Source organism: Terrapene carolina, unplaced genomic scaffold (assembly GCF_002925995.2).
Source record: "Terrapene carolina triunguis isolate 2854851 unplaced genomic scaffold, T_m_triunguis-2.0 Scaffold183, whole genome shotgun sequence".
NCBI lineage: Eukaryota > Metazoa > Chordata > Testudines > Emydidae > Terrapene > Terrapene triunguis.
This window is the reverse complement of record NW_020664534.1, coordinates 3,225,256-3,251,891: the sequence shown is the minus strand read 5'-3', so window position 1 is coordinate 3,251,891 and position 26,636 is coordinate 3,225,256. Positions and strand designations below refer to the sequence as shown.

The 26,636-nt window shown below is 40.6% G+C and overlaps 1 protein-coding gene across 1 annotated transcript in view; it reads left to right on the top strand.

Annotated features, from left to right (window-relative positions):
• MOCOS (molybdenum cofactor sulfurase) overlaps positions 1-23,945 on the top strand; it is a 388,002-nt gene extending 364,057 nt beyond the window's left edge. The window contains exons 12-15 of the mRNA XM_026654152.1: positions 511-610; positions 6,297-6,423; positions 12,134-12,238; positions 23,758-23,945. Of these exons, the coding sequence (XP_026509937.1) occupies positions 511-610; positions 6,297-6,423; positions 12,134-12,238; positions 23,758-23,904 (479 nt within the window). The 3' untranslated portion in view covers positions 23,905-23,945. The remainder of the gene's footprint in view (positions 1-510; positions 611-6,296; positions 6,424-12,133; positions 12,239-23,757) is intronic.
• The last annotated feature ends 2,691 nt before the right edge of the window (positions 23,946-26,636 follow it).

Here is a 26,636-nt window from a genome sequence, read left to right as displayed (position 1 = left end):
ATAGGCAGCAAAGGGTACATATATGGTCATACTCTGCTATGCTATTCCTCCGTCTTTTTGCATGTGGGGAAACTTCATAGATCTGTCTAAGTTTTTATGTTACCCCTATCACCTTTCCATCTGCAAATGTTATGACAATTAGAAACATGAAAAATCTATTAATGTTGAAAATATCCTTATGTTGAAATTCCTTCCTGAATAGAACAAATTGGGAAGAACGTTTAGAAAATCCAAATATATTGATTAAAATTATAAAATTATTCCACAAAAATGGGGGGGGGGTATCTTCTCAGCTTTATCTCGATTCCAAAATACATTGCATCCCTATGAGTCTGAGAGGATTCGTGCTTCTAAACTTAATAGGATAGAATCTTTCCTTAGCAACTGAAGTTTAATGAATGATTTCTTTAATTAAAATGGGTAAAGTCATTGGGGCGAGGAGTGGGGGAAGTTACCAGTATTATACTCATTGTTTCTAACAATCATTTTATAATGCTGTATTGATTTTAGGTCAGGCTACAACAGTCTCGCTTTCTCTTGTGAATGAAGCACAATATCTCCTGATAAATACAGCGAGTATTTTACAACTGAAAGAGCAAATTACTGAAAGGTAAGAGCCCCCTCTGATGAGGTAGCCTTTTTATAGAATCATAGAACTGTAAGGGACCTCGAGAGGTCAGTTAGTCCAGTCCCCTGCACCCAAGGCAAGACTAAGTATTATCTAGACCATCCCTGACAGGTGTTTGTCCAACCTTCTCTTAAAAATCCCCAATGATGGAGATTCCACAACTTCCCTGGGCAATTTATGCCAGTGTTTAACCACCCTGACAGTTAGAAAGTTTTTCCTAAGGTCCAAACTAAACCTCCCTTGCTGCAATTTAAGCCCATTGCTTCTTGTCCTATCCTTGGAGGTTAAGAACAATTTTTCTCTCTCATCCTTGTAATAACCTTTTATGTACTTGAAAACTGTTATCATGTCCCCTCTCTATCAAATGCTATCATGTCTGTGGTGCTGGCATCCAGAATCCTGTCATAAGATATAAATACCACCTTATTGTTCAGAAATTTGAGATTTTTACTTCTCAGACTTTGAATCAGAGCAGGACAAAGCATGGTCCTATCCCTTCCCACCACATAAGCCAATGGAACTGCCTGCCCCACTGAGAAAAGCTCCCATTTGTTGGTGAAGCTTCACACTGCCCCAGTGCTCAGTACTGTGCCTTCGTGGCACAATCTGGCCCTAAGAATGGAAAATGTCAGAAAATCCACCATAAATTTAAATTACTGCAGCATGTATATATCCATTATTTAATGGAGCCCACTCTAGGACTACTAGGGTTTATACTTATTCCCAATGGACAAGAGAGAATCTGTGGGCCAGGAAAATACAGTAGCCATTTCCCTTATCTATATATTTTATTATTTTTATTATTCATGACATACTAACAGCATGCTAGGTGCTTGCAGACATGTAAAGGAAAAAGGTCTGTGCCATTCTAAGCAAATGGAGGGAGAAGGCTGAAATTAAACAGAAATCAGCATGTGATTGACCACTGGAATTTGGCACATATGTTAAAGCCATGCATTTTTTTATTGTTTTTTTTAAATATATGTGTAAAACAAATCAGTAGATCCCACATACATGTTAGTTATAATTTCCAAATTTACCATTTATTTTTCACAGGGTTTCATCAAACCCTAAAGCCTTTACTCTGTTTCTACTGAATACTCATTCTGATCAAGCAGTCAATGACTTCAGTAAGAGTATGGTCAGAGCAAGGAATGAATAAAAGCTGAATAATGAGGGTCCCTTTATGCAGAAGACCTGTCTTAGAGTATTAATTAGTTTAAGTAGGAGTTCTGTCTAAAATTCAGTGGGAAAATATAGGCCAAAGACTTAAGGATTTGGTTCAGCACTTTTTTCTTCCTCCGTAAAGCTATGAAAATGATGAATTGCTGACAAAATGTCATTACCAGGAATCTGTGTTTTCCTTCTTTCTTATTTCATGCTTAACATTTTTCACACAAAAATTGATATGCTAGTCCCTCTAGGTGACTAAGTACAGAACTATATAATCTCTTCTTGAAAAAGGCTGACTGCAATCACTTGAATTCTTTGAAATATAAAATATTATTAAAGGAGATGATCTGCTCTCAGATCAAATAATACTCTTTAAGACAAGTTTTATTTGAAAATATCTTTAAGTATTATTTCAGGTTCTTTAAAACCTTTATTAACCCTGGGTCAGCAAATAGTAGCATTTTGAGAGTAGCATATGGTTCCTTTAAGATCAATTGAAAGTCTCCCTACAGTGTATCTTTTAGGATCACATTTATCTGTAATTCTTAACATGGAAACGAAGGCAGTTAATAACCATATGATATATTTGTAATTACCTACTTTCATGTCCCCTTCAGTGTTTTTCCAACAAAGTTCCTTTGAAAACAATTTCAGCTGTTTGCAGAAGTCAATGGATGAATTGCAATTAAAATTGTGTCCTTTACAAACATAAACCTCAAACTCCTATATTAACATGTACCACAATCATACTCAGCTACTGATCTGAAAGTTCAGGTTAAATGACTGAACCTAACCTATCTGTCAGTAACCTACAAAAAAATGCAACACATTTTCTTGTCAAAAAATCTGTCTGCAGAAATCTGTTAGGAGCACGCCAACATCTAAGCTGACAATATGTTTTAAGGTTCAGGCAACAAGTTACTCCAGTTGCTGGGAACAAGATATTAATTAGACTTCTCATCTAGGATGCAAGATTGCACAAGATAAGTCTCTTGAAGGATCATATGTTAAATTGAAAACAGAACATCTCTTAATACCCTTTGAACGTCCTTGTCTCTTTACTGGAAAGCTAAATATTCAGTGCAAAAGAGTTACTTTTTCATTTTTTCTTAATTGAATGTTGCTATATTCTTACAAAAATGGGGAATAAAAACAGAAAATCAAGCATTCCGTCAAAGACGAGAGACCCTTCGAATCTAAATGCTAAAAGCTAATATTGTAGATTTGTTATTTACAGTATATCACTAGGACTAGCTTTCCTCCCTAAGTTGCATTTCGAATTCAATCTTCTTCCAACTCAAGCCTCTGCCCAGTACTGCCCCTCACTACTTCTTTGTTCTCATTTCCTCCCCTTTCCCACCTCACTGCCTTTCTTCCTAACAAGCCTCCTGCTTCCTATGCATGGAACTCCCTCTCTCTTTCCTTGTTGACCAGCATAGGTTGGAAGAATCCCCAGCATTCCACCATGCAGAGCAACTTTATAAGGGTGCTGAGGAGAGAATTATAGCCCAAGGGTGCAGCACCACTCTGTAGCTGTTCCTAAATCACTGGATGGTAACTTTCCAAACACTGAACTGCATGATTTATGTTCAAAAACCTATACCTGCTAAGTCTGTATTAAAATTCTTCCCCCCCCTCCCCCCGGGAAACAGTAATTAGTTTATTTACATATAGGGTTGTTTTATTTGATGAAAATTGGTTATACTTTGTAGACACTTTAAGTTTTCAATTCAGTTTTAATAGTTTTTCTTTGTTTTTACCTTTCCTATATAAAAATGAATCTTCCACTTTGCAGTCAGCTCTAGAGAGGTGATCTAAAACAGTAACTGCAAGTTAATCAAAAATAAGAATGTAACAAAATGCTGCAGAATCATATCCCTACAGAGACATCCATCTCTCTGGCGTTATTGTTGCTGATCACCTCCCTGAAGATGGACAAAAAATGCCACTGTCTGACCTAACACTCGAGTTTTGTAGTTGAAATATGCACTTGAAGATGCACATAATTTTTTTTAGTTTTGTTTATTAAATACATGTAATAAAAGAGATGGACCTGAACTAAGATTCTGGATCCAACCTCTGGATTTCTAATTGGCCAAAATGGAAATCTAAATCTGAATATTCCTAAAACCCAGCTTTTGTCTGGCACTAAACTATATTTCATGTAGCTGCAAATCTGCAAATGCTTTAGTGTGCACTAATTATTGGGATGGCCTCCATGAACTTGGTAAGACACCCATATTCCCTGGATTGTTCAGCATTTCCTAAGCAGGACATACAACCTACTCCTATGCCATGGTCCCATCTCTAATGAGACAGAGACAATAAATAAGAACCATAGATATGTTGCATTTTATGGAGCATTAAGCAGAGTCGATGAAGTTACTGTGTAACTCAGTGAATACGCTTTTCTTCTTTAGAAATAAATATCTATAGGTGTCCTAGTTCAGAGGTCCTATGCCAAATTTCTCCCCCTCCAAGTGATGAGTACATCAGCCTGGTCCTAATGCCAGCCCTTCTCCATCCCTTCTGCATCCCCAATAACAATTCTCCTGTTTGCCTCCTCCCATCTAATGAAACCTTCCCATCTAGTGCAGTGACAAGTGCAATCCCTCTTCACTGCTAGAATTCCCCCACACCTGTCTCCACTGACAGTTCTACATGTAGCCACTCCTCTCTAAATGTATGGGCTTCAAAACAATATCGAGAGAGATGGTGATCCACAAAGAATCAGCAGGGGCATATGCTGTTAAGGGGAGGAGCACTGTCCCCTAGGACAGCCACAATTATCAAAGCAACAGATAGATTATTCTCTAATCCAGAAACTAGAAACACTGGCAGCAACAAGGTTTATTGCTTTCTCTGGTCCAGCACCAAGATCCAGTGTTGTGCAGGACCTCAATATGCAATAAATAGCACATCGCACCTATACTGAAAGCTGGCTCTGACAAAGTGTATGAACTTCCACTCTTTTAAAATGTAAATGTTCCTTCACTCCATCCCCCCATGCATGCCCCATCCCAAGCACAGGGAAGAAACCTATGTAAAATGATTGCTTATTTACAACACACTCTTATTTCTTCCCTTATAAACTATCAGTAGCCCAGTGTCAATTTTTATTGACTCCCCTATGCTGAAGTTATTAAAAAGAGTGTCTCAACTGTGTGATGTGCTGTAGTATTACTATGGAGAATTTTGCCCCCCAACAACTAATCCCTGGACTCTCTGCAATACAGTAAGAGATCTCGGTTTTGGTAATGTTGGTTGTGTGATTTGGTGTGAAAATCTACATACGCGTTTATTAGTATGTACATTTGTCTCCTAAAGGAAAAGTCATGTTATTTTGAACCAAACAAGCTCTTTTTTTTTTTAAACAAACACATCGGTTTTGCCAAGATAATTGCTTGAAGCTAACAATTTTGTAGACGTTTTTTTACACAGTTTTCCACCATTTTAATTAAAATACAAAACAATTTAAAATATTTTCTAATATTTTCCTAAAATATTTTACTAAAAGAGAATCCTCTCTGTTTCTCCAGGCTTCTGTCTCTATTTTGGGTGACAGTTCAAAGCCCTCGGGTCTCAGGTGGTGGTATTTTTTGAAGTAGTTCATGTACATCTGAACTTAGACAAAATGAAATGGCCCTCACATGCTTAGGAATGGTGGAGCACTTGAGAGAGCATTCTCTGGAAATCCTAAGGCTGGCATGTTCTTCCCACCAGCAAAGTTTCCACTTTAAAAATGAAAGAGAGGAGTGAGATTTCAAGGTTATAGCCAGCTTTGTGAAATGTGTATGCTATATGCTATCTGCCACTCTGTCTCTCTCACATACACAGGTTTGCACATGCGCACAAATGCAACACACTCACACATCCATACGCTGGCAAATAAAACACTTGTAGGGAGGTGTGGAAATCTTCATCCGTGTATTTTTATTTTTTTAAACATCTGCCGTTTGGTGCAATCTGATGCATTCCAAACAATCTCAGGGATAAGTTCTCTCTCACAACATTCTCTTACTGGTCTGGTCGCCTTCACAGGCCACTGAATGTCCTCTGAATTTTCCCCTATATTCGTTCTGCTTCCTCTTTAGTTAGATTTAACCAGTTATTTGATCAGTTACCCAAAAGATCCACAAATGCAGAACTACAGCCCTTCAATACAGTAGCTAATGCTTAAATTAAATTACAGTGGTCCTTCCCTGGTGTGCATATTTATCATTGCAGTGCCACATACTTCCATATCTACCCTTTTAGTTCCAGTTTACACCTCTTCAAATGCCTTCTAGCGGACTACAATTTTTATTCAAATCGCTAACTTTCACGTTATCATAACTCTGTAATAAAATTGCATTATAAACATGTTCTTAACAATTGTGTAGAAGAAAAATCTTATTGAATAAGACCAGCGACTAGATATTCTGAGTGAGTGAATAATTACTGCAGGCTAATTAGTATGGTCTATTTTCTTCTGCTCTGTGAATCTCTGGGACAGACTGAAAGAGCCATTACCAACCGAGGAACTAATCCAACGCTTCCGTGCCAACATTGTGATCAGTGCAACAGAGTTTTTTGAAGAAGAGAAGTGGGCTGAGATTTCCATCGGTGCTTTGTGTTTCCAGGTACAGTCTGACTTCAGTAGTACTTTTCTGTTATAAAGTATTCTGACCTGAAAACAGAGCAATTCTTCGCAAAATTTAGGCCAGGTCTAAACTACAAACTTACATCGGTATAACTATGTTGCTTGGGGTGTGAAAAATCCACCCTCTGGAGCAACCTAGTTATACCAATGTAACTCCCGGTATAGATGGTGCTATGTTGACAGGAGAAGACCTCCCGTCAGCATAGCTACCGCCTCTTGCAGAGGTGGATTAACTATGCCAATGGGAGAAGCTCTTCTGTCCATGTAGTCAGGGCCGGCTTTAGCACTGCGGGGCCCGATTCTGCGGTCCGGGTCTTCGGCGGCACTTCGGCGGCGGGGGGGGGGGGGGGGCTGCCCCGTGGCCTCCGCGGCACAGAAGAACCCCCCCGCCGCCGAAATGCTGCCGAAGACCCCGGAGCGGCTCCCCCCCCGCCGCCGAAGACCCCGGAGCGGAACCCCCCCGCCCGCCGCCACCGCCAAAATGCTGCCGGAGCAGACCGCCGCCGGGTGAGCCTAAGGCACAGGGCCCTCTTAGGCACGGGCGCGGGGCCCTCTTACCCGCGGGGCCCGATTCCGGGGAATCGGAGGAATCGGCCTAAAGCCGGCCCTGCATGTAGTAGCATCTTCACTAAAGTGCTACAGCGGTGCAGCTGTCCCACTGCATTGCTATACATGTAGACAAGCCCTGACTGTGATGTAAAGGCAGGTTCTGTCAAATGTTGTCACTCTTTAAATTTCACCAAATCACCAATTTCCCTTTGCAAATGAAAAGCATTTTTCACCACCAAGAAAAGTCTCTCTTGGCAGTTTTTGAGGCAGAAACCTTTGCCTCTTATTTTCATTAAAAATGTATAGATTGAGGCACATCCACAGAATATTTTAGCCCAGATTATGAGAAGCGACCTTCGATTTCAAATGCCCTAATTTTGGATGTTCACTTGAGACATAAGGTACCTCAAAATGTGTACCCAAATCAGAAGCCATTTTTGATATTTTGATATTTTAAAAAAGCAATGAAGACATAGTCTTTCATCACAGTTTTCTTTTTAAAACATCACCTTACAACTGCTTTCTTTACTTAGGAGTTTTGCTTGTTAGTAAATATAATATGAGTGCTTTTAAAGTAAAAATTAAGCTACGGGGTAAGGTGTATAATCATGAATTTTCACTAGTTCTTGTATTTCTGCTTGACACCATAGTGTCTAGGCGTCGTTTTAGTTCCATGAATCAGAATTTTACAGAGTCACTATTTAGCCCAGTTGGTTTTTAAGTTACACACCCTTAGAATGGGAAATAATTACAGTAACAGTTACCACAGTGGCTAAATGAAGACATGTTAACGACAACCACTGCCCAAAATAAAAGTTGTGCTGGACCAACACAACCCTTTCACACAGTCACACACAAAGTTCATCAGAATTGTCAGACACCTTTCCAGCTGTATCAAGCAGCAAGGGAATCAGCTTTATCGGTGTTCTAAGATAAGCTATGGGCTGATCACCGTGAAGGCAGCAAGCCTGATGGACTCAAACCAAGGTTGAAAAGCACCATAGTAACTGTAGAGGCAGCAAATGAAAGTTGTTCCCACACAAACACAAACACCATGCAATAGGCACAGAGAACATAGGATAAAGAGGAGAACTTAGAAACATTTTATACAAGCCACTGCTGAGATATGGTGATTTCTATGGCTTACAGCCTCATAAGTATCTTGAGACACTGGAGTTGCCATCTTGAGTTGTCTGCATATGTGTGTGAGGGTGTTTTGGGGGTTGTGGGGGGTTAAGTTGTATTAACCTCCTGTGTCCTTTTCTGGATAGTGCACTCGATTAGATAACCCACTGCTGATACACCAGCTCTACAGAGCCCTTTTGGTTGGGACATTTAATGGGAGATTGCATTCCCTGATTTTGGTGCATCTCTTCTCCCTATATATAGTTGCATGAATGGAGATTACGGGCACCTTTGACTCTTGGGCTATGCAAACTGGGTGCAAACTGTAGCAGTTATCTATAAAAGGATCTTACAGTCCAAACCTTAACAATTTCAGTGTCAATTCACTCAGATTGTCTCTTCCTATTCTTATCAATGTCTCTTTTTGTCTTAGAGAAAATTTTGCCATCTTTTTTTTTCTATTATATTTAGGGCTAGCAAAAGAAAATTAAGAAATCAAGGGTCTATTTTTGTTTCATCATTTATTTTAGCATTGAAAGAAAAGATCCTTAAATTCTACCACTGTTATATCAGTTGTAATGTTAGATAATGTTCTAATTAGGCATGGGTGAATCAGCTCTGATGAAACAAGAAGCAACCTGGGCCTACACCCAAAACTTCAGCTTAAATTTCTCTGAGGTTTGAAAAATGTTTCACTTCTGAACTTTAGCAGTTTTCCTGGTTGCTTTCTGGAGTAGTGAAATTAGAGAGGAATACAAACCAAAACTGCAGAGCTGAACTTTGCGGAAGAAGGGACCAGCATTCAGATCTAGATTAAAACTGGGCAAATGACCTCTACCTTTGTAATGAGCCAAACAATGACTCCAGGTCTCAGCAGCCCAGATTTTTAAGGGTATGTCCACACAGCAATGTAAGCTGTGGAGTTTGGGGGCTGGCTCCCACTCGTCCCCCTGCTAGTGCACACTGCCCAGACGCTGCTGCGCACACTGCTCCGTGGAGGGGGGGGGCAGAGTAGAGCAGGGGCCAGGCGGCTGTCCTGCAGGGAGTGGGAGTTGCTGGGGAATTTGGGGTCATCCTCCCCCAGCCGTGCTGAGCTGGGAGCCCTGCTTCTCCCCATCCCTGCAGGACAGCTGCTTAGTCCCCGCTGCACTCTCTGGCCTTTGCTCCTGGGCCTCCCTCCCTGGGGCTGCATGTGCATCCTGGCAGCATGCACCAAAATCTGGCTGTGGACTTGTGACCAGGAAGCAGCTCTCTTTGCAAAAAGCTTCTTCTGATCAGTCTCCATTGAAAACCCGTCAGTCTCTCTGATAGCATGCTGGCAGACAATGGGTTAACACTGATCTGAGCTGCTGTGCACAGGGTGGTGTGGCTTCCCTTTGCAATAGAGTCCAATAGACTGCACCACAGATTGTCGGCATAGAGAGGACTAAGGAAGTTGCCCCAGGGAACTCTGGGATACATCCAGAGGACTTCCGGGACCCCAGTCAAACTGGGGCCATGTGCACACAGGCAATAGGGCTCAGAGCCTATGTCCCATCTGAATATGGGTTCGAACTGTCCAGCCCTCCAGGGTCCTGGGACCCTAGGTTCAAGCCCTAGGTTAATACAATTGGTGTGTGGATGCAAGGGGGGTTAGGCTTGAGCCCAGGCTCAAGTCCGGGCTTACATTGCTGTGTAGTGTCAAGTATCAGAGGGGGTAGCCGTGTTAGTCTGGATCTGTAAAAAGCGTCTGACGAAGTGGGTATTCACCCACGAAAGCTTATGCTCCAATATGTCTGTTAGTCTATAAGGTGCCACAGGACTCTTTGTCGCTTATTGCTGTGCAGACACCCTAAGGGGTCAAAAGTTGGTTGGAGGCTGGGCCAGGAGAAAGTTTTGTTGCTAGAGCCCATCTCTTACTGAAATATGGTAGAATGGCTACTCCCCTAGTATTTGCAATCTGGATGAAATCAATGAGTACTAGTCAGTTATGCCTCAGATAAACGAACGAACCTTTTGAGATTTACCAATCCTCATCATTATGATTATTTTGTTAATATTTGTATATAACACCATAGATACACATCATTAATGTAAACTTTATGTACCAGGCCTAACCCAATCCCATGCCTAATACAACATTAACTGCCAAGAAAATACTGCACTATCAGGTTAAGCCAATGGATCAAGTAATTCTTGTGACAGAAATCTGGGTTGCCTTTATGATATTTCGTCAATGAAGAAGCCAAATGTGAGACCTTAGGTAGCGATCCACATATGCGTCAAACGTTGATTTGTTTGACTGGTCCATATCTATACAATATGTATTTGTAGGAAATGTATCACCTGGAACATAGAGGTGGCTTGTTCACTGTTCTGCTTAATGATGCTGATAAATGTGTGGATAGCAGAAGTGCTGATGCAATGACTAGAGGCTGTCATGAAAATAACTGCCCTTTTCCTGAGCTCAGTGCACTGTAAGAGAAAGAGAGGCAATCGTTTAGCAGCTTGTCTATAGTATGTACCAGAACAAAATATATGACTTGCCTCTGCTTGTCTGAGCCCCTGTTGTTCTTTGCTCAATTAGCTATAATAAATATGAGACACAGCAAGTTAACAAATTTCTTTGTGGGTTAAAACACTTTACAAAGGACAACTTTGACCTGCAGCCAAATCATTTCAGTATTATTATTATTTATTATTTGTACTGCAGCAGTACTCAGGAGTCTAACTCAGAAGCCTATTGTGCTAGGTATTATAAAAACAGAGAACAGAGTTACATTCCAATTTAAAGTAGAGATTGTCTCAAGCAGCAAAATTTTCAACTGATCTTGATATCAAACACCCCCAAACTTAGGGATATTTGGAGCTGGGGTTTTGGTTCTGGCTGATCTCTACTTTATAAATAGTATAGCTGAATGATTTTAGAAATTTTAGCCTTTGTCTGCAACTTAAATGGTCTTTTCTAGCCTCTGGTAAATCCTTACTTGGAGTTGATGCAAATACAAATGAAATAATAGGAGGAATTATGTTAATGGTGCTTGATGCCAGTGAAATGGTACCAGAAGGTGCTACTGCACTGAGACAAAGCAAAGCAGAGATAAAAAGTCTCCTTTTTTATCTCTTATTCTTTCTTTTTAATAAAATATCGACTATGCTAGAATTCAGCAATGTATTATCTGAAGAATCAGAGCCAAATGTATAGTTTGGATGATTACACTGGAAAGTTTTACTGTCTGCTTTAGATACACCCTAAAGAATCCAAATGACACCCAAATCAGCATATAGAAACATTTACCACATGACTTTTATTTATTTGCCCCATTATCTGTTTGAGTTTTATGCTTAATCTTACAAAACTAAGGAAAATTGCATGAGACTATGGAAGTTGAAATACTATAAGAACTGTTGATTACTGTAGTGTTCTGCAAAAGTTTCTGATGCAGTAATTGAGTGGAACTGGCATGTGTCATCTTTATTCTAATCCCAAAAAAAGACAAAAAGAAATTCACAGCAGTGTAGTTATAGTTCATCTTAAGAAAATGCAGATTTTGCTTTCCTAACATTCACAAAATACCACTGAAAAGAATGCAAAATGAGGCTAAATCTGTTCATTTCAGTCACAGTGAACAAACATGAACCAAATCCTATTATCTTACTTATGGAAGAACTCTTCTGTTCAAATCCTAAAGGCCATACCCAGCTTTTACTCATTCTTCTACCAGTCAAACTTTCCCTTTATGTCAATGAGCCAAACAAAGTCAGTGGGAACTACAGGTGCTCAGAATGTCTCAGACTTAGCCAAGTGGGAGTTTGCCTGAGTAAGAATTGAGTAAGGACCTCAGAATTTGACCCTTTGACTACATAGCTGAGTCAGGTGAATATGATTTAGCCCATTTACGTAGTCAAAAATGTTCAAAAGGGTCTCTGAAATGTTTCAGTTATTAAAATACCATGAAGATCAGAGACTAGTTCTAATATGTAACTGTTTGACTAATATGTAACTGTCTGAGAACCTATTTCTGTTGAAATTTCAGGTTGTAGGTCCATGCAACAGATGCCAAATAATCTGCATAGATCCACAAACTGGACAACGAAACGAAGAATTTCTGCAGACTCTGTCCTCCACCAGAGGTAGAAAGGTCAGTGTTACCCTGTAAAATATCCATGCAGAAAGGTTTAGAGTCTTAATGATGTATATAATGTAGCATCTTTTGCTGGAATATTCAATGTTAAGGTGTAATAATGATCTTCATTTGTCTTGTCTGCAGAAAGATGTTGCATTGAAATCCTAACATGACATAGTTTATTTATGTAAAATGTTCATCTCATTCTTGGTTCATAAATTGTTCATTAATGTACAGGAGATGGAATATGTATTTTTACCAAGATTTGCTATGATTATTTATATACCTTCAGCTTTCTGATGTATTTATTTTGGTTATTAGGAACCCAAATGGATTCCTACTAGCCTTTTTTGTTATTCAGGAACAGAGATCTGCAGAAAATAATTGTTAGCCTACACAATGTTTATTACAGAAATATTGCCTTTATTGTAAAAGTCACAACCCTGGAAGGGTGGATCAGAGATGTGAGTATGGTTGAAGAGAAAGCTGATCAAATAGTAAAGAATAGATTTATGAATATTTGTGAATAAAAGGGCCTGGTATGGTTCATTGTGGTTCCTGAGGTCATGTTGGTCTGGAACTGTGAGTATTCAGACAGCTACTAGGTATCCATGAATCCTAAAAGAATCACAAATTCATCCCATAAATTCATGATTAGGGTTATCTGTTCATTATTCTCCTGTTTATACAATTTGTTATCCAACCAGGGAGCAAAAGCCATACTATGTGACATAGTTGATTAGTCATACAATATGACTAAAAATAGCGCATAGTCAAAGCTAACAGTTTGTGGAGAAATTATTAATTCAGACTATGCAGCAAACACTTATACAGTATGCTCCCAAATGGCCAAGTAGCACAGAGCACATGGATTTTATCTGGAATTTGGATATTCTAGAGGCAGGAGCCATTCAGCAGTGGGGTGGCCTCCCACACAGCTGTGGGTTCATTCTTCTCCTCTCAGTTCTGGCCAGGGGTCTCCGCTCTGCCCCAAGGTCTCTGCTCTGCTCTTCCCCGCTCCCTGCATTGCCACAGGACTGACAATACCTGATCCCTGCTGGCACAAGGTGTGGGGGGAGGCTGTGGTCCTGGTGGGCCACAGCAGAGACCACCAGCCAGGACTCTGCTTTGCTCCTCCAGGTTCGCAGCCTTCTCTGCACCTTGCTTGAGCCTGCAGGGATCGGGTGTCACCGGCCCTGCGGCGGAGCAGGTAGCCCTCTGCAGCTCCACTGTCAGGGCCCCACTCGCTCACTCACTCCTGTGACAGCAGGGCTGCAGAAAGCTCCCTGCACTGCTGCAGATGCCATTCAGCAGCAGGGTAGCCTCCCCTGCAGCTGGGGGCTATTCTTCCTTGCTGTCCTGGACAGAGTCTCTGCTCTGTTAGCCAAACCTCCACATTATCCAGCTTGCCTCCTCGTCCCCTAGCATATGATACATGCTGCGGAGGGCACATATCTCATGCTGGAGCACAGGGAATAGATGTGGATAATGCAGAGGTTCGGATAATAGGGTTTCAGAAAAACAAATTTATTCACTGGAAAAAAACAGGATCACTTTGAACAATTCACTAACCAAACAAGGGGCTATATTTGTAATGAATATTATTTGCAATGAATAGTTCAGTCAGCTCTAAAAGCTAACCAGCCCGGCTCAGAGTAAGATGACTCAAAAAAGATAGGTTGGGGGGATGCACTTCGAGGCACAATGTCCTGCTGATTTGAAAAGGAGCAGGATGTATTCCTAGTTTGTACATACAGATGACAGCATCATGTGCACTAAGTAGCTGGGCTCCTGGCTATACCATGAAGCCTGAGGACAAGAGCTCCTTAGGGCACCGGTGAGCAGCTGTTGCAGTAACTGGGCCCCTGTACTATGCCCTCTTGAGTATCAAGTAGGAATCCTGCCCTGCTGCATAACAGTTTTGGTGGGGGGAGGTTGACAAGACTCTCCCCACCTCTCAAGTGCCACCCACACTAAACTTGGCCCCTAGTATTTACTCAGTCTCCACTGAGGGAATCCTCTCCAAACTCAAGGAAATTCTCAAGAGGCAAGAAAACTGTCCCTGGGACACAAGCTCACAGAAGAGACCGAAATGAAGCGTGTCCTGCATACTCCCCACAGCAGTGATAAACTTCTATTTGCATTTCTGATTTAATCATAATCAAAGGCTCTCTTGATACAAATACCCCTAGAACCAAATAATGCATTAACACATAATTCAAGCAAAGGGAGCAATCTGTTCTCCTTAGAACCTAGCATCAGATAAGTGAAATATGGCAAACAGAGAGAGCTGTAAAACATATTGCAGCTATTCACAGAGGGGAAAGAGTTCTGCTCCCCTATTCTTGAACCTTTCGCCATTCATGGTGGAGAGGGTGGTTCAAATGCCTACACAACTGAAGATGTGCAACTCCTTTGGTAATTCAGGTGCCACATATCTTCACCATGTTCTTTTATTCTGAGGTGTTTACTATCTTTTTATTTTTGAGGGTCACAGGAAGATAGCAGTACACAATTATACAAACGCAGTGGCAGAACCCCGGCAAAGTGTTAGTAGTAAATAATTGTCCATAAGATAGTTATTACAAGTGCAACGAGCAAACAGAGTGAACAGGATTTAAGTTAATAGTTGTTACATGGCGAATCCACACACAAATAAATAAATGCACTGTTTTTGCAGCTTGGGTAGCCAAGTTATTAAAGGCAATGTTACGTAGATACTTTAGCATTGTAGAAATAAGCTTCATTATGACTTAACTGGCATCACAGAGACTTGGTGGGATAAGTCTCATGACTGGAATACAAGGGGTACAGCTTGTTCAGGAAGGAAAAGCAAAGAAAAAAGGGAAGAGGTGTTGCATTATACATCTAGAATATATACATTTGTACTGAGGTCCAGAAGGAAATAATGGAAAGTGTCTGGATATAAGATAAAAAGGGGGGTGGAAATAGGGGTGGTGTCATGGTTAGGGGTATCCTGAAAATCACCAAATCCGGAAGAGAAAGTGAATGAGGCATTTCTAGAACAAATGACAGAAATATCCAAAACACAAGATCTTGTAGTAATGAGGGACTTTAACTACCCAGATAGCTGTTGGAAAAGTAATATGGCAAAACAAAATTTCCAGTAAATTCTTGGAATATACTGGGGACAACCTTTTGTTTCAGAAAGTGAGGAAGTAACCAGGGGGCAGCCATTTTGATTCTGATTAAAAGTGAGGAAATTGATTGTGAATGTGAAGGTGGAAAGCGATTTGGGTGCAAGGGATCATGAAATGATACATGTCATGGTTCCGAGGAAAGGAAGGCATCAGAGCAGCAGAATAAGAAAAATTGACTTCAAAAAAGCAGACTTTAACAAACTCAGAGAACTGCTAAGTAAGGTCCCATGGGAAGAAAATCTAAGGGAAAAAGGAGTTGAGGAGAACTGGCAGTTTTTCAGAGAGAGAAAATGAAAGGCGCAACACAAACTATCCCCACGAGAAGGAGAGATAGGAAGAATAGTAAGAGGCCAATATGGCTCCATGAGGAGCTCTTTAATGATCTGAAAATCAAAAAGGAATCCTACAAAAAGTGGAAACATGGACAAATTGCTAAAGAGTACAAAAGAATAGCACGAGCATGTAGGGACTGAATCAGAAAGGCTAAGGCACAAAATCAGTTACACATAGCAAGTGACATAAAAGGCAAGAAGAAGAGGACAAAGAGGACCCAGGGAATTTATAGACCAGTCAGCCTAACTTTGATACCTGGAAAGATACTGGAAGAAATGATTAAACAATCAATTTGTAAGCAGATAGACAATATTAGGGTTATAAAGGAATAGTCAGCATGGATTTGTCAAGAACAAGTCATTCCAAATCAACTTCATTTCCTTCTTTGACAGAAATACTGGCCCAGCGGATGGATGGGGAGGGGGAGCAGTACACATGATATATCTTGATTTTTAGTAAGGCTTTTGACACAGTCCCACATGACATTCTCATAAGCAAATTAGGGAAATATGGTCTAGAAGAAATTACTATAATGTGAGTGTGCAACTGGTTGAAAGACCATACTCAAGGAGTAGTTATCAATGGTTCACTGTCAAACTGGGAGGGTGTATAAAGTGGGATCCTGTAGGAGTCAATCCTGGGTCCATTACTAGTCAATATTTCTATTAATGACATGGATAATGGAGTGGAGAGTGTGCTTATAAAATTTGAGGTTGACACCAAGCTGGGAGTGCTTATAAGCACTATTGAGGACAGGATTAGAATTCAAAACAACCTTGACAAATTAGAAAATTGTTCTGAAATCAACAAGTTGAACTTCAATAAAGACAAGTGAAAAATATTACATTTAGGAAGGAAAAATCAAATGTACAACTACAGAATGGAGATAGGTGGTAGTACTACTGGAAAGGATCTTGCGGGTTATAGTGGATCTCAAACTGAATATGACTCAACAATGTGATGCAGCGGCAAAATAGGCTAATATCATTATGGGGTGTATTAACACGAGTGTCCTATGTAAGCCAGGGAGGTAATTTTCCCACTCTACTCAGCACTGGTGTGGCCACAGCTGAAGTCCCGTGTCCAGTTCTGGGCACCACACTTCAGGAAGATGTGGATAAATTGGAGAGAGTCCAGAGGATAGCAATAAAAATGATCAATGTTTTAGAAAACCTGACATCTGAGTAAAGGGTTACAAAAATGGGTGTGTTTAATCCTGAGAAAAAAAGACTGAGTGTTTGCAGTATTGCTGTAGCCATGTTGGACCCAGGCAATTAGAAATGAAAGGTGGATGATGCAACATATTTTATTGGATCAACTCCTGTTGGTGAAACAGAAGAAGTTTTTGAGCTATATAGAGCTCTTCTTCAGGTCACTGGGGGACCAGAAAACTGTCTTCAAATATGTTAAGAGCTGTTATAAAGAGGATGGTGATCCGTTATTCTCCATGTCCACTGAAGGTAGGACAAGAAGTAATGGTCTTAATCTGCAGCAAGGGAGATTTAGGTTAGATATTAGGAAAAGTTTTCTAACTGTAAGGGTAGTTGAACTCTGGAATAGGCTTCCAAGGGAGGTTGTGGAATCCCCATCATTGGAAGTTTTTAAGAACAGGTTGGACAGACACCTGTCAGCGATGGTCTAGATTTACGTGGCCCCTCATTGCAGGGAGTTGGACTTGATGACCTGTCAAGCTACCTTGCAGTCCTACATTACTATGATTCTATGATATCAGATTCCACATGTTTATTAAAAAAGCGAAGTATCAAAATATATTGGTCATTTGCCCTGTGTTTCATATTACAGTAAAAGCTTTGTTATCCGGCATGCTGGGAGAATGGGGGGGTGACGGTAAGTCAAAAATTCCGGTTAACTAAGAGGGAGGGAGATTGGGTACGGGAGGGGGCTCAGGGCTGGGGGTTGGAGTGTGGGAGGCGGTGCGGGGCACAGGTTCTGGGAGGGAGTTTGGGTATGGGAGGGGGCTTGAGACAGGGTTGGGGCGCAGGAGGAGTTTCGGGGTGCTAAATCCAGGCGGCGCCTCCCTTGAGCGGCTCCCCGCAAGTGGCGACATTTCCCTGCTGCTCCTAGGCAGAGGTGCGGCCAGGCAGCTCCGTGCGGTGCCTCTGCCCGTAGGCGCCACTCCCGCAGCTCCCATTGGCTGTGGTTCCTGGCCAATGGGAGCTGCAGAGCCAGTGCTCAGGGTGGGGCAAGGGCAGTGCATGGAGCCCCTATGTCCGTTCCTCCACCTAGGAGCAGCAGGGACATGTCACCACTTGCAGGAGCCATGCGAAGCCAGGTAGGGAGTCTGGTGGCCCCGCGTCATCCGGACACCTGGCAACCCTACTGAAGATCAGAAATGCCAGTTTATAGAGCTTTCCGGTTGATAAAGTGTCAGATAACACAGCTTTTACTGTAGTAAGTTTTTCCATGACAAAAATATACCAAAATTTAGCAACTTAGTTGCCCTACAGTAGAGCTCTGCCATTGAGCTATAATAGTAAGTTAAATTAGAGTAAGAAATACAAAGATAGTCAAATGTTTATAGCTGAAATAGTATTTTTGCCTGATTTTTCAGAGATGCAAAGCATCAGGAGCTCCAGTTGAAGGCCATGGGGTCTACAGGTGCCTAGCACTGCTGGAAATCAGGCCCATTAATTTTAACTAGTGACACACAGATTGTTGTTGATAACCTAACATAAACCAGAGCAATGCAGCCTATCGAACTGCATTTATTTATTAAAACTTTGATAATGTTGTTTTAATCAACATTCAAAGACACCTGCAAAGGAAACCTGATGACTACTACCATCAATTTTAAAACAACATTAGTTAAGAATTCCATCTAACTTTTGTGGCCGAGTCAAAAAAAATTAACTCTCCTTATGTGACAGAACTCTGTGATGCTGGAGGTTCCTAGGTGTATGTTCTGTAGTAGAGTAGAAAAGACTAGACAAGCATATAAATCAAACATAAGTCAAAATACCCACTAACTCTACCTAGGGCACTGCCCTATGTGAAATGTACACAGTGCATTTCCTGGGTGTCTTTGCATTAATGTTGTACTGCGTTCGCTGTAGTGGAGCGCCCCGCTGTAGATGCAGATCACCTTGTAAGACTGGCTTGTTGTTCAGTTACCAGAATTAGTCATACTGTTGCAAACCCCATTATGCACTAGTGCAGTGTATTGATATTGCCAGTTTGTTCTGGTATAACTACTGTTCATGGATATAACTACACCAAGGCAAATTTCCCTACTATGCATTTACTCACTAAGGGTGTGGTCCTGCAAGATGCCAAGTTTCCCCTGGGCCTGCAGAGCCTCCTTTACTCCCAGGGATGTCAGCATGAATTAGGAGTGCTCATCATCTTGCAGAATTAGACTCCAGTTTACACAAACTTTGCTAGAGCTAGACAATGACTTCTCTTATCTGATGAATCATTATCACCATCACCATCTTAATGATACAGTGCTTTACACTATGCTAGTGCCTTTCATTCCAAAGATCTGAAACACTTCTACAAACACTAATTACTGTACTTAAACTTCGCAACACACTGGTGAGTTAGTGAATTGTTTATTATATCCATTTGCTACATATTGGTAAAATGTGGCCCACAGTGTGAGAGTTTAATTAGTCAACTGATAGACAGCAATCCCCTTGGCGATCCAGTAATGGAATCAAGGAGTGCTAACTCTCAGCCCTCTGAATTAAGTTCTAATATGCAGCGCCTTTAATGTGATGGTTACGAGTTCAAGCAAGGCTGTATTCTCATCAAGTTATAATCTAAACTAAGTAGAAAATGAAGAGAAGTATTTTAAGAAGGAAGTCTCTTCTGTCCACCTCTTTGTCAGCCCTAGCACATCAGGCTATTGTCTTGTGGAGAATCAGACCCAATATATTTATATGTGAATAAAGAAGTATGCATTGCATGGACCCATTTATGTGGTATATATAATTGAAATAACACTTAAGAATGGCAGTACTTTATATCTATCACCCAAAGGGAAGATAAGGACAGTCCTATGAGGATAAGTGTATTGCACTCAGATGCCTGCTGTTATGTATTGTGCTTTTACCACACAAGTGGTTTGACAGTTTTCTCCCCTATGGTGATTAAGAGCAATGGGAAGCTAATGTTACTCCTCCCTTGCTGAGATCAGAAGTATATAAAGCCACAGACCTCACAGCTCAGCACTCTCTGCTTCATTCTTGGATTGCACTGGAGAGGTGGTATGCAGAATAAAATGCCCTTGAAGTCAGAAAGGGGTAGGCACACAGAGAGATTAAGTGGTTCATAACTCTGCAAACTATAATCTCAGGGACTGAAAGCCTCATTTTTTAAATAGTGAAATGTTAAAAGGACAAAATCCTAGTTTTTGTGGTCTTCGAAGTAAAATTGGCTTGGCATGGAAAGCTTTTTAGGAAGGTTTGTTTTGCTATTCATTGTCAAAAATATTGCTGATCTAATAATTAAAAAAAAATGAATAAAAATGGTAAATTTGCTTCAGTGAGATTAAACACTTTTGTTTACTTTTAGTTCGCACACAGTCCTCATCCAAATAAGTATTTGCACCACTATTTACACACAGCCATCTTGAAAGCTCTTTGGAAGTCATCCAATTAGGGAGCAAAAAAAAAAATAATAATGTCACTTAGGTGGCTGACCAAGCAGCAAATTTTGAATTGTGACTATTTGAAATAGTGTTTGAGCAATCCAAAATTCTGAAATATGTTCACATATACAATTTGTTTAGTAATTTCAACTAATTAACAAATTTGTAAATATCAAAATTGAGTCTGAAATAATTCAGAAAAATAAATTTTAAAAAAGATAAATTAAATTGTACACTGTGAATAATTTGTCCAATTCTATTCTAGAAGTAAACCAAGAAGTCAATACAATAACATGTACACAGAAATATATTTGTATTATAAATAGTAGAGTAAGTTTATTTAGAATGAGTTATGAAATGTGTGTGAATGTGTTGCATTGTAACCTAATATTTTATTCATTTTACAATATTATGTTTCTGTTTACCTGAATTTTGAAAGTAATACAATTAAGGCACAATATTAGCTTTGCATTATGTTATGGGGAAAGAAACCAATTCCCAGTAGGTTAACTACAAGGCTGAAAACAAATAATTGATGCCCATGAAGAAAGCAGTTTATTGCCAAGAAAAAGCAAAGTGGGAGTAAATCATTTAATGCAATAGAAGATTTTTTAAATAAACTAGACAGTAATATTTGAATTTTAATGTTATGGCTGATCTGGATCATATCTTGGTAGCTATAGTTTTTGAAAAGCATCTTGATGCATCATTATTACCTTAATGGTTTTCAGAATTTCTGTACAGCACTGATTCTCAAATATGTTACCATTGTACCACACTTGAAATAGCAGTGCAAATTAACTCAGGCCTCACCTTCACATGTGATAGAGACAATATTCACATACATCAATTATTCACTAAATAGCAAATCATTGAGAGTGAAGGAGGAAAGACACCACTGGTGCTGGCACTGCACTGGCCCCTGGTGGCAAGGAGGAATCATTTATGATAAACACTGGTCAGTCCTGGCAGCCCTGCTGGATGTCTGAGATCCCAGCGAGTCTGCGGAAACATATATAAGGAGTTAAAAAAAAATCCCATGCAGTTTTTCTTATTTTCAAGATTGTAAATTAAAAACTGAGACGAGTTTCAGGCCCACTGAGACACTCTCCAGGTCCCTACTGTTTAGTATTCACCTTGCCTAAAAGGAGAAGACCTCTGCATTGAGTCATGCTCACCAATTCTGCATTAAGACTTAAAATTATTGTCTATTTCCATGTTACCTTCCTTGCATAGGACAAGAAAGGTATCAAACATACTTCTCTAAACTCAGCTACTACATGGTTCTTATTTACAAAAGACCCATTTACTTAACAAATATTTAATTAACCTGAATAGGTTTGCTTTATTTCTCAATTTCAGTTACTTTATTTGAATTCTGACAACAGAGCTACTCAGAAAATGGAGAGGGGGGTTCATGGAAAATTATGACTTTTTGTCAAAAGGCTCAACCTGAATTTTTTACAGTTTTCAGAAATTGAAAACTGAAAAAAATTGCCTCTGGACTGCCAGAAACAAAAAAATTGATCAAAATCTGCAATAAAAAAGGAAACACTTCAGTTTTCAGCTGAAAATTTTCTGTTTTCAGGTTTCTGTTTTTCTAATGAAAAAATCAAAAATTTTGAGTCAAGCAGACACTTTATGTGAAAATTTTCATTTAGTTTAAACCTCAATTTTCACTTTAAAAAAGTTTTAATGCATAAGTGACAATTTTCTTCATCTAAAACTATTCTAAGGATCTGGGAATATTTTTCAAGATAGCAAGACTGATAGCAAGACCTTTCTTCCACATTTTTAAAATTACCAGCAGTTCGGAAACAAAAGCACGTGGGGGAAAACACATCCTGAATCACCTCAGTAGTGATCAGTTTATTTAACATAACATTTAAAAAATACATCCAAACATCTGTTGCAGTCAATAGGACAATTCATATGCTTAAATTAAGCATGTGGTCAGTACTTTGCCGGACTGGGGCCAGACTGCTCATCACCTTAGAGCAGTGGTCCCCAACCTTTTTCGTCTGGCAGGCACCAGACGACGAGCCACCGGGGACCGTGGCGGCGGACGAGCATCCGCCAAAATGCCGCCGACAAGCGGCAACATCAATAGGCGTCGCCGCCAAAATGCCGCCAACAAGCAGTGTCATCCAGAGGCGTCACCGCTGAAATGCTGCCGAAAATCGGCAGCATTTCAGCGGCGCCGCCTCTGGATGACACTGCTTCTCAGCGGCATTTTGGCGGATGCTCATCTGCCGGCCAGTACACGGGCGCACTTAGACGCCCCGGCGGGCGCCATGGCAGGCACCACGTTGGGGACCCCTGCCTCAGAGAATCAAAACTGCAGCGCACAAGATAGATGAAAGGTCAAGGAGTAATGCTAAGTTTTTGTCATGGATATTTTTAGTAAAAGTCACGGACAGGTCATGGGCAGTAAACAAAAATTCACAGAAGACTGTGACCCGTCCCTAACTTTTACTAAAAATATCCCTGACAAAATGGGGAGGCGGGTTCAGCACCCACTGGTGCTGGGGCTCTCAGGGCCGCCCGCCATGGCTGGGCAGCTGTCGGGAGTCCCCTGCCGCCCATCGCGGCTGGGCAGCTGCAGGGTGCCCCCATCACTGTGGGGGCTGGGAGCGGCCGGGGGTGGGGGCTGGCTGGGAGCTCCAGCCAGGCAACAGAAAATGTCATGGAGGTCAATGGAAGTCACGGATTCTGTGACCTCCGTGACATAATCGTAGCCTTATCAATGAGTGAAGCAGCTGTGCAATATTGTTTATCTCCATTGTTCAGTATTCACATGTATCACAGAGATATGTATATAAATATTTCTAATATTTATCTTTTGGATGGCTTCACAGCTAATGACAGACACCAAGATACAGCGTTACTAATCAACACAATTCAGAATAGTTTCAGTAAAATTTACCAAAATATTCATGAAAACAAATGAAGGGAACATTCACAAAGGCTAGTCAGAACAAAGTTCTATTAACAAAGCAAATAATGCATGGTAGGAGATGCAAAGCTTTGCTTCACTGTTTGAACATATGTGCATCCTTACTCTGTTTAGGCTGTGGAAACTGATCTCAGAAATACATTAAATATATTTCTCAGAAAGCCAGAATGCTAATTAGATTACCAGGTTGTAAGGGAGTGTAAATTAAATAGGTAAACTAAGGGACTGGTGATGAAATATTCTTTTATTTATCCAGTTACTTTCTAGGTCTGCGTCTTGAATAACCTGACATTGACTCTTGGTTACCAGTCTGTTGTATTTAATTAATGAAAACCTATTTAATAATATAGACTTGGTAGTTTTGTCCTTATAGCAACATTGTTCTTATAAACATTATCTTTGTCATGATATCTATTGGAGATTTGACAGTTGTGGATTTGGCATACACTGATTATTTTTTCTTGTTCTTCAGACAAACTTTGGCATATATCTGATGAACCAGTCCTTGTGCTCATCCCTTCCAAATATCTTGTCAGTGGGATCTCAAGTATTTCCAGTGTTGAAGGAAGATAAAGAAATTCAAAGTCCTCTATCCAATGAAGAAAAAACTTCAGGATAGTGTCTTTGGCTGGACAAGTTGTACATGCATAATTAAGGCTCTTTAACAAACACATTACATGTATTTAAAAAATCTGGTAATTATTAAAAAAAATTCTATGGATTTGCTTCTGATTTTATTCTACTCAAATTATTTTTTTGTTTGATGAAGATGTTAGAATCCTCAGTCTTTACATAACCAGTAATTACACACCACCTACTCTTTTTTAAACCCTCCCGTGAATATATTGCATCAGTCCTAACAACTCACTTAACTCAGCTGCTTCAAGATGTAACAGGTTTGGGCAAGATTTATTGCAGGATGGATGACTCCAATACTAAGTTTAATGTTGTTGTCATAAAAAAAGTCTTAATGATGGGAAGGTCTGCTCTTTCCTGAGCCCCAAAGGAGTCCAACAATTTGTGATATTCTCTTCAAGGATGCTCTCATTCTTTTAGTGGATCTGAAGTCCGATTACTGAGCTTAGGCTGGTTGTTCAGTCTATTGCATTATGGTAGGTGAAATTCCAGCCCTATTGAAGTCAATGTCAGAATTTCCACTTCGTAATCTATGGGGTTTCCCTGGGTTAACGTTGGCGCAGGCTGACCTGTGGCAACCCTTGGTTATTTCAAATTTGAATAGAGCCCGAGAGTGCAACAGTAGGTCTGCTGAGAATCTTACGTCAAACAGTCAATCTGAAACAGGAATTATTAACATAGAGTCATAGAGTTTAAGGCTAAATCATCTGGTCTCCTGTACATCAGAGGCCACCAGCACCAGCCAGGACCCACACACTAAACCCAACAGCTAAAATTAGGTCAAAGTATTACAGCCCACAGGAAACCAAACTGTTATGTGAATAGAGAGAGACCAAGGTGTATGAATGTCTGAGGCCGCTGCAATGACAAGGAATTGATTGAGATATACTCAGATATACCAAGTGACCCCCCACCCCGTGCTGCAGAGGAAGATAAACACCCCCGCCCCACCCCACCCCCGACCCAAGATCACTGACAATCTGACTTTGAGGAAAATCACTTCCCAACCCAACATATGGTGATCAATTAGATCCTGAGCATGTAAGCAAGAACTAGTCAGCTAAGCATGTATGTGTGTGTGTGTGTGAGAGAGAGAGAGAGAGAGAGAGGGAATGCTTGGTACCACCTCAGAGCACTGGTTCTCCCCATCAAGTGTCCCATCTCCAGCTGTGGCTTTCTCTGATGTTTCAGAGGATTTAAGAACAGAAGACATAAACTATAAAGGACCCCCAGGCCTACCAGGCTCTGCCCACTACCATCACAAGCAACCCCATCATATAACCCCTCTCTGAAATTTCTCCAGCTGTCTCTTAAAACTAATTAAGTTGCTTGCTCTCTTGATTCCTATTGGGAGGCTGTTCCAGAACCTCACTTCTCTGAAGGTTAGAAGTTTTCTAATTTCCAGCCTGAATTTGTTCATGGACAGTTCATACCCATGTGTTCTTGTGCCAACTTTCTCCTTTAGTTTAAATAGCTCTTCGTCCTCCCTAGTGTGCACCCCCTGATATATTTATAGAGAATAATCACATCCGCCTTTAGCCTTCTTTTTGCTAGACAAAACAACCCAACCTCTTCCAGTCTCTTCTCATAAGACAGGCCCTCCATTCCCCTGAGCTCCTAGTAGCTCTTCTCTGCAACTGTTCCAGTTTGAATTAATCTTTCTGGAATGGAGGTGACCAGAATTGTACACAGTATTCCAAATGAGGTCTTACCAGTGCCTTGTACAATGGCATTAATATTTGTCTCTCTCTACTGGAATTGCCTTGCTTGATACATCCTAGGATCACATTTGCCTTTTTTTTTTTTTTTTGCTGCTGCATCACATTGGTAGCTCATAGACATCCTGTGATTGACCAATACACCCAGGACTCTCTCCTCCTCTGCCGCTTCCAACTGATGAGCCATATCCGAGTCTGACCTGGGGATTTGTAGCAGATCTCTAACACTATCCCAATAGAATCTCTTCTACAATCCTTCCCTAAAGTGATGTTGAGGCAAACAGATTCCATGGTATCACTTAGTATTTATTTACCATTTACTGGGGTGACATTCCCCAGGGTACAATCTGGATTGATGGACAGCTGTGTCCCCTCAATCACCAACCTGGGGTGGCATTTATGCTGCTTTGTTAAGAACTACCACTCCTGGTCTGTTCACACAGAGCCTCCAGCAAGCAAAATCACTCCCAGCTGAAATATATGAGTGCTTCTAGCCAGCCACTCCTAAATTATATTGCAGAGCAACACCAGCAAACTTCCAGTCACAGACTTGTCCTCAGGAATGTGCATCTTGTACCACCTGGCTCTTTCCTTCTGGACAATACAAGCTCATAGAAAGTCCATCATTTTATTAAAAGAAAATGATATGCACGAAACCTGTTAGCTCAAATGGAGATTGCCAAACAATTACATCTAAACACACACTGGTTTAGATAAAACAATAAAACAAGTTTATTAACTACAGAAATATTTTAAGTGATTACAAGTAATGAAGCATAAAAGTCAGAATTGGTTACAAAGAAATAAAAGGTAAAACGCAAACTAATACCTAACTTAACAAGGTAAATGAATTCAAAGCAAAGATTTTTCTCACCACATGCTTTTACCGGCTGAATGCCTTCAGTCAGGACTCCTCCCCCAGTTCAGTGTTCCTTTAGGTATCATTAATGCCATGAGAAGAGAGGTGATTTGGGGGCCTTTGTACCTCATTTTTATA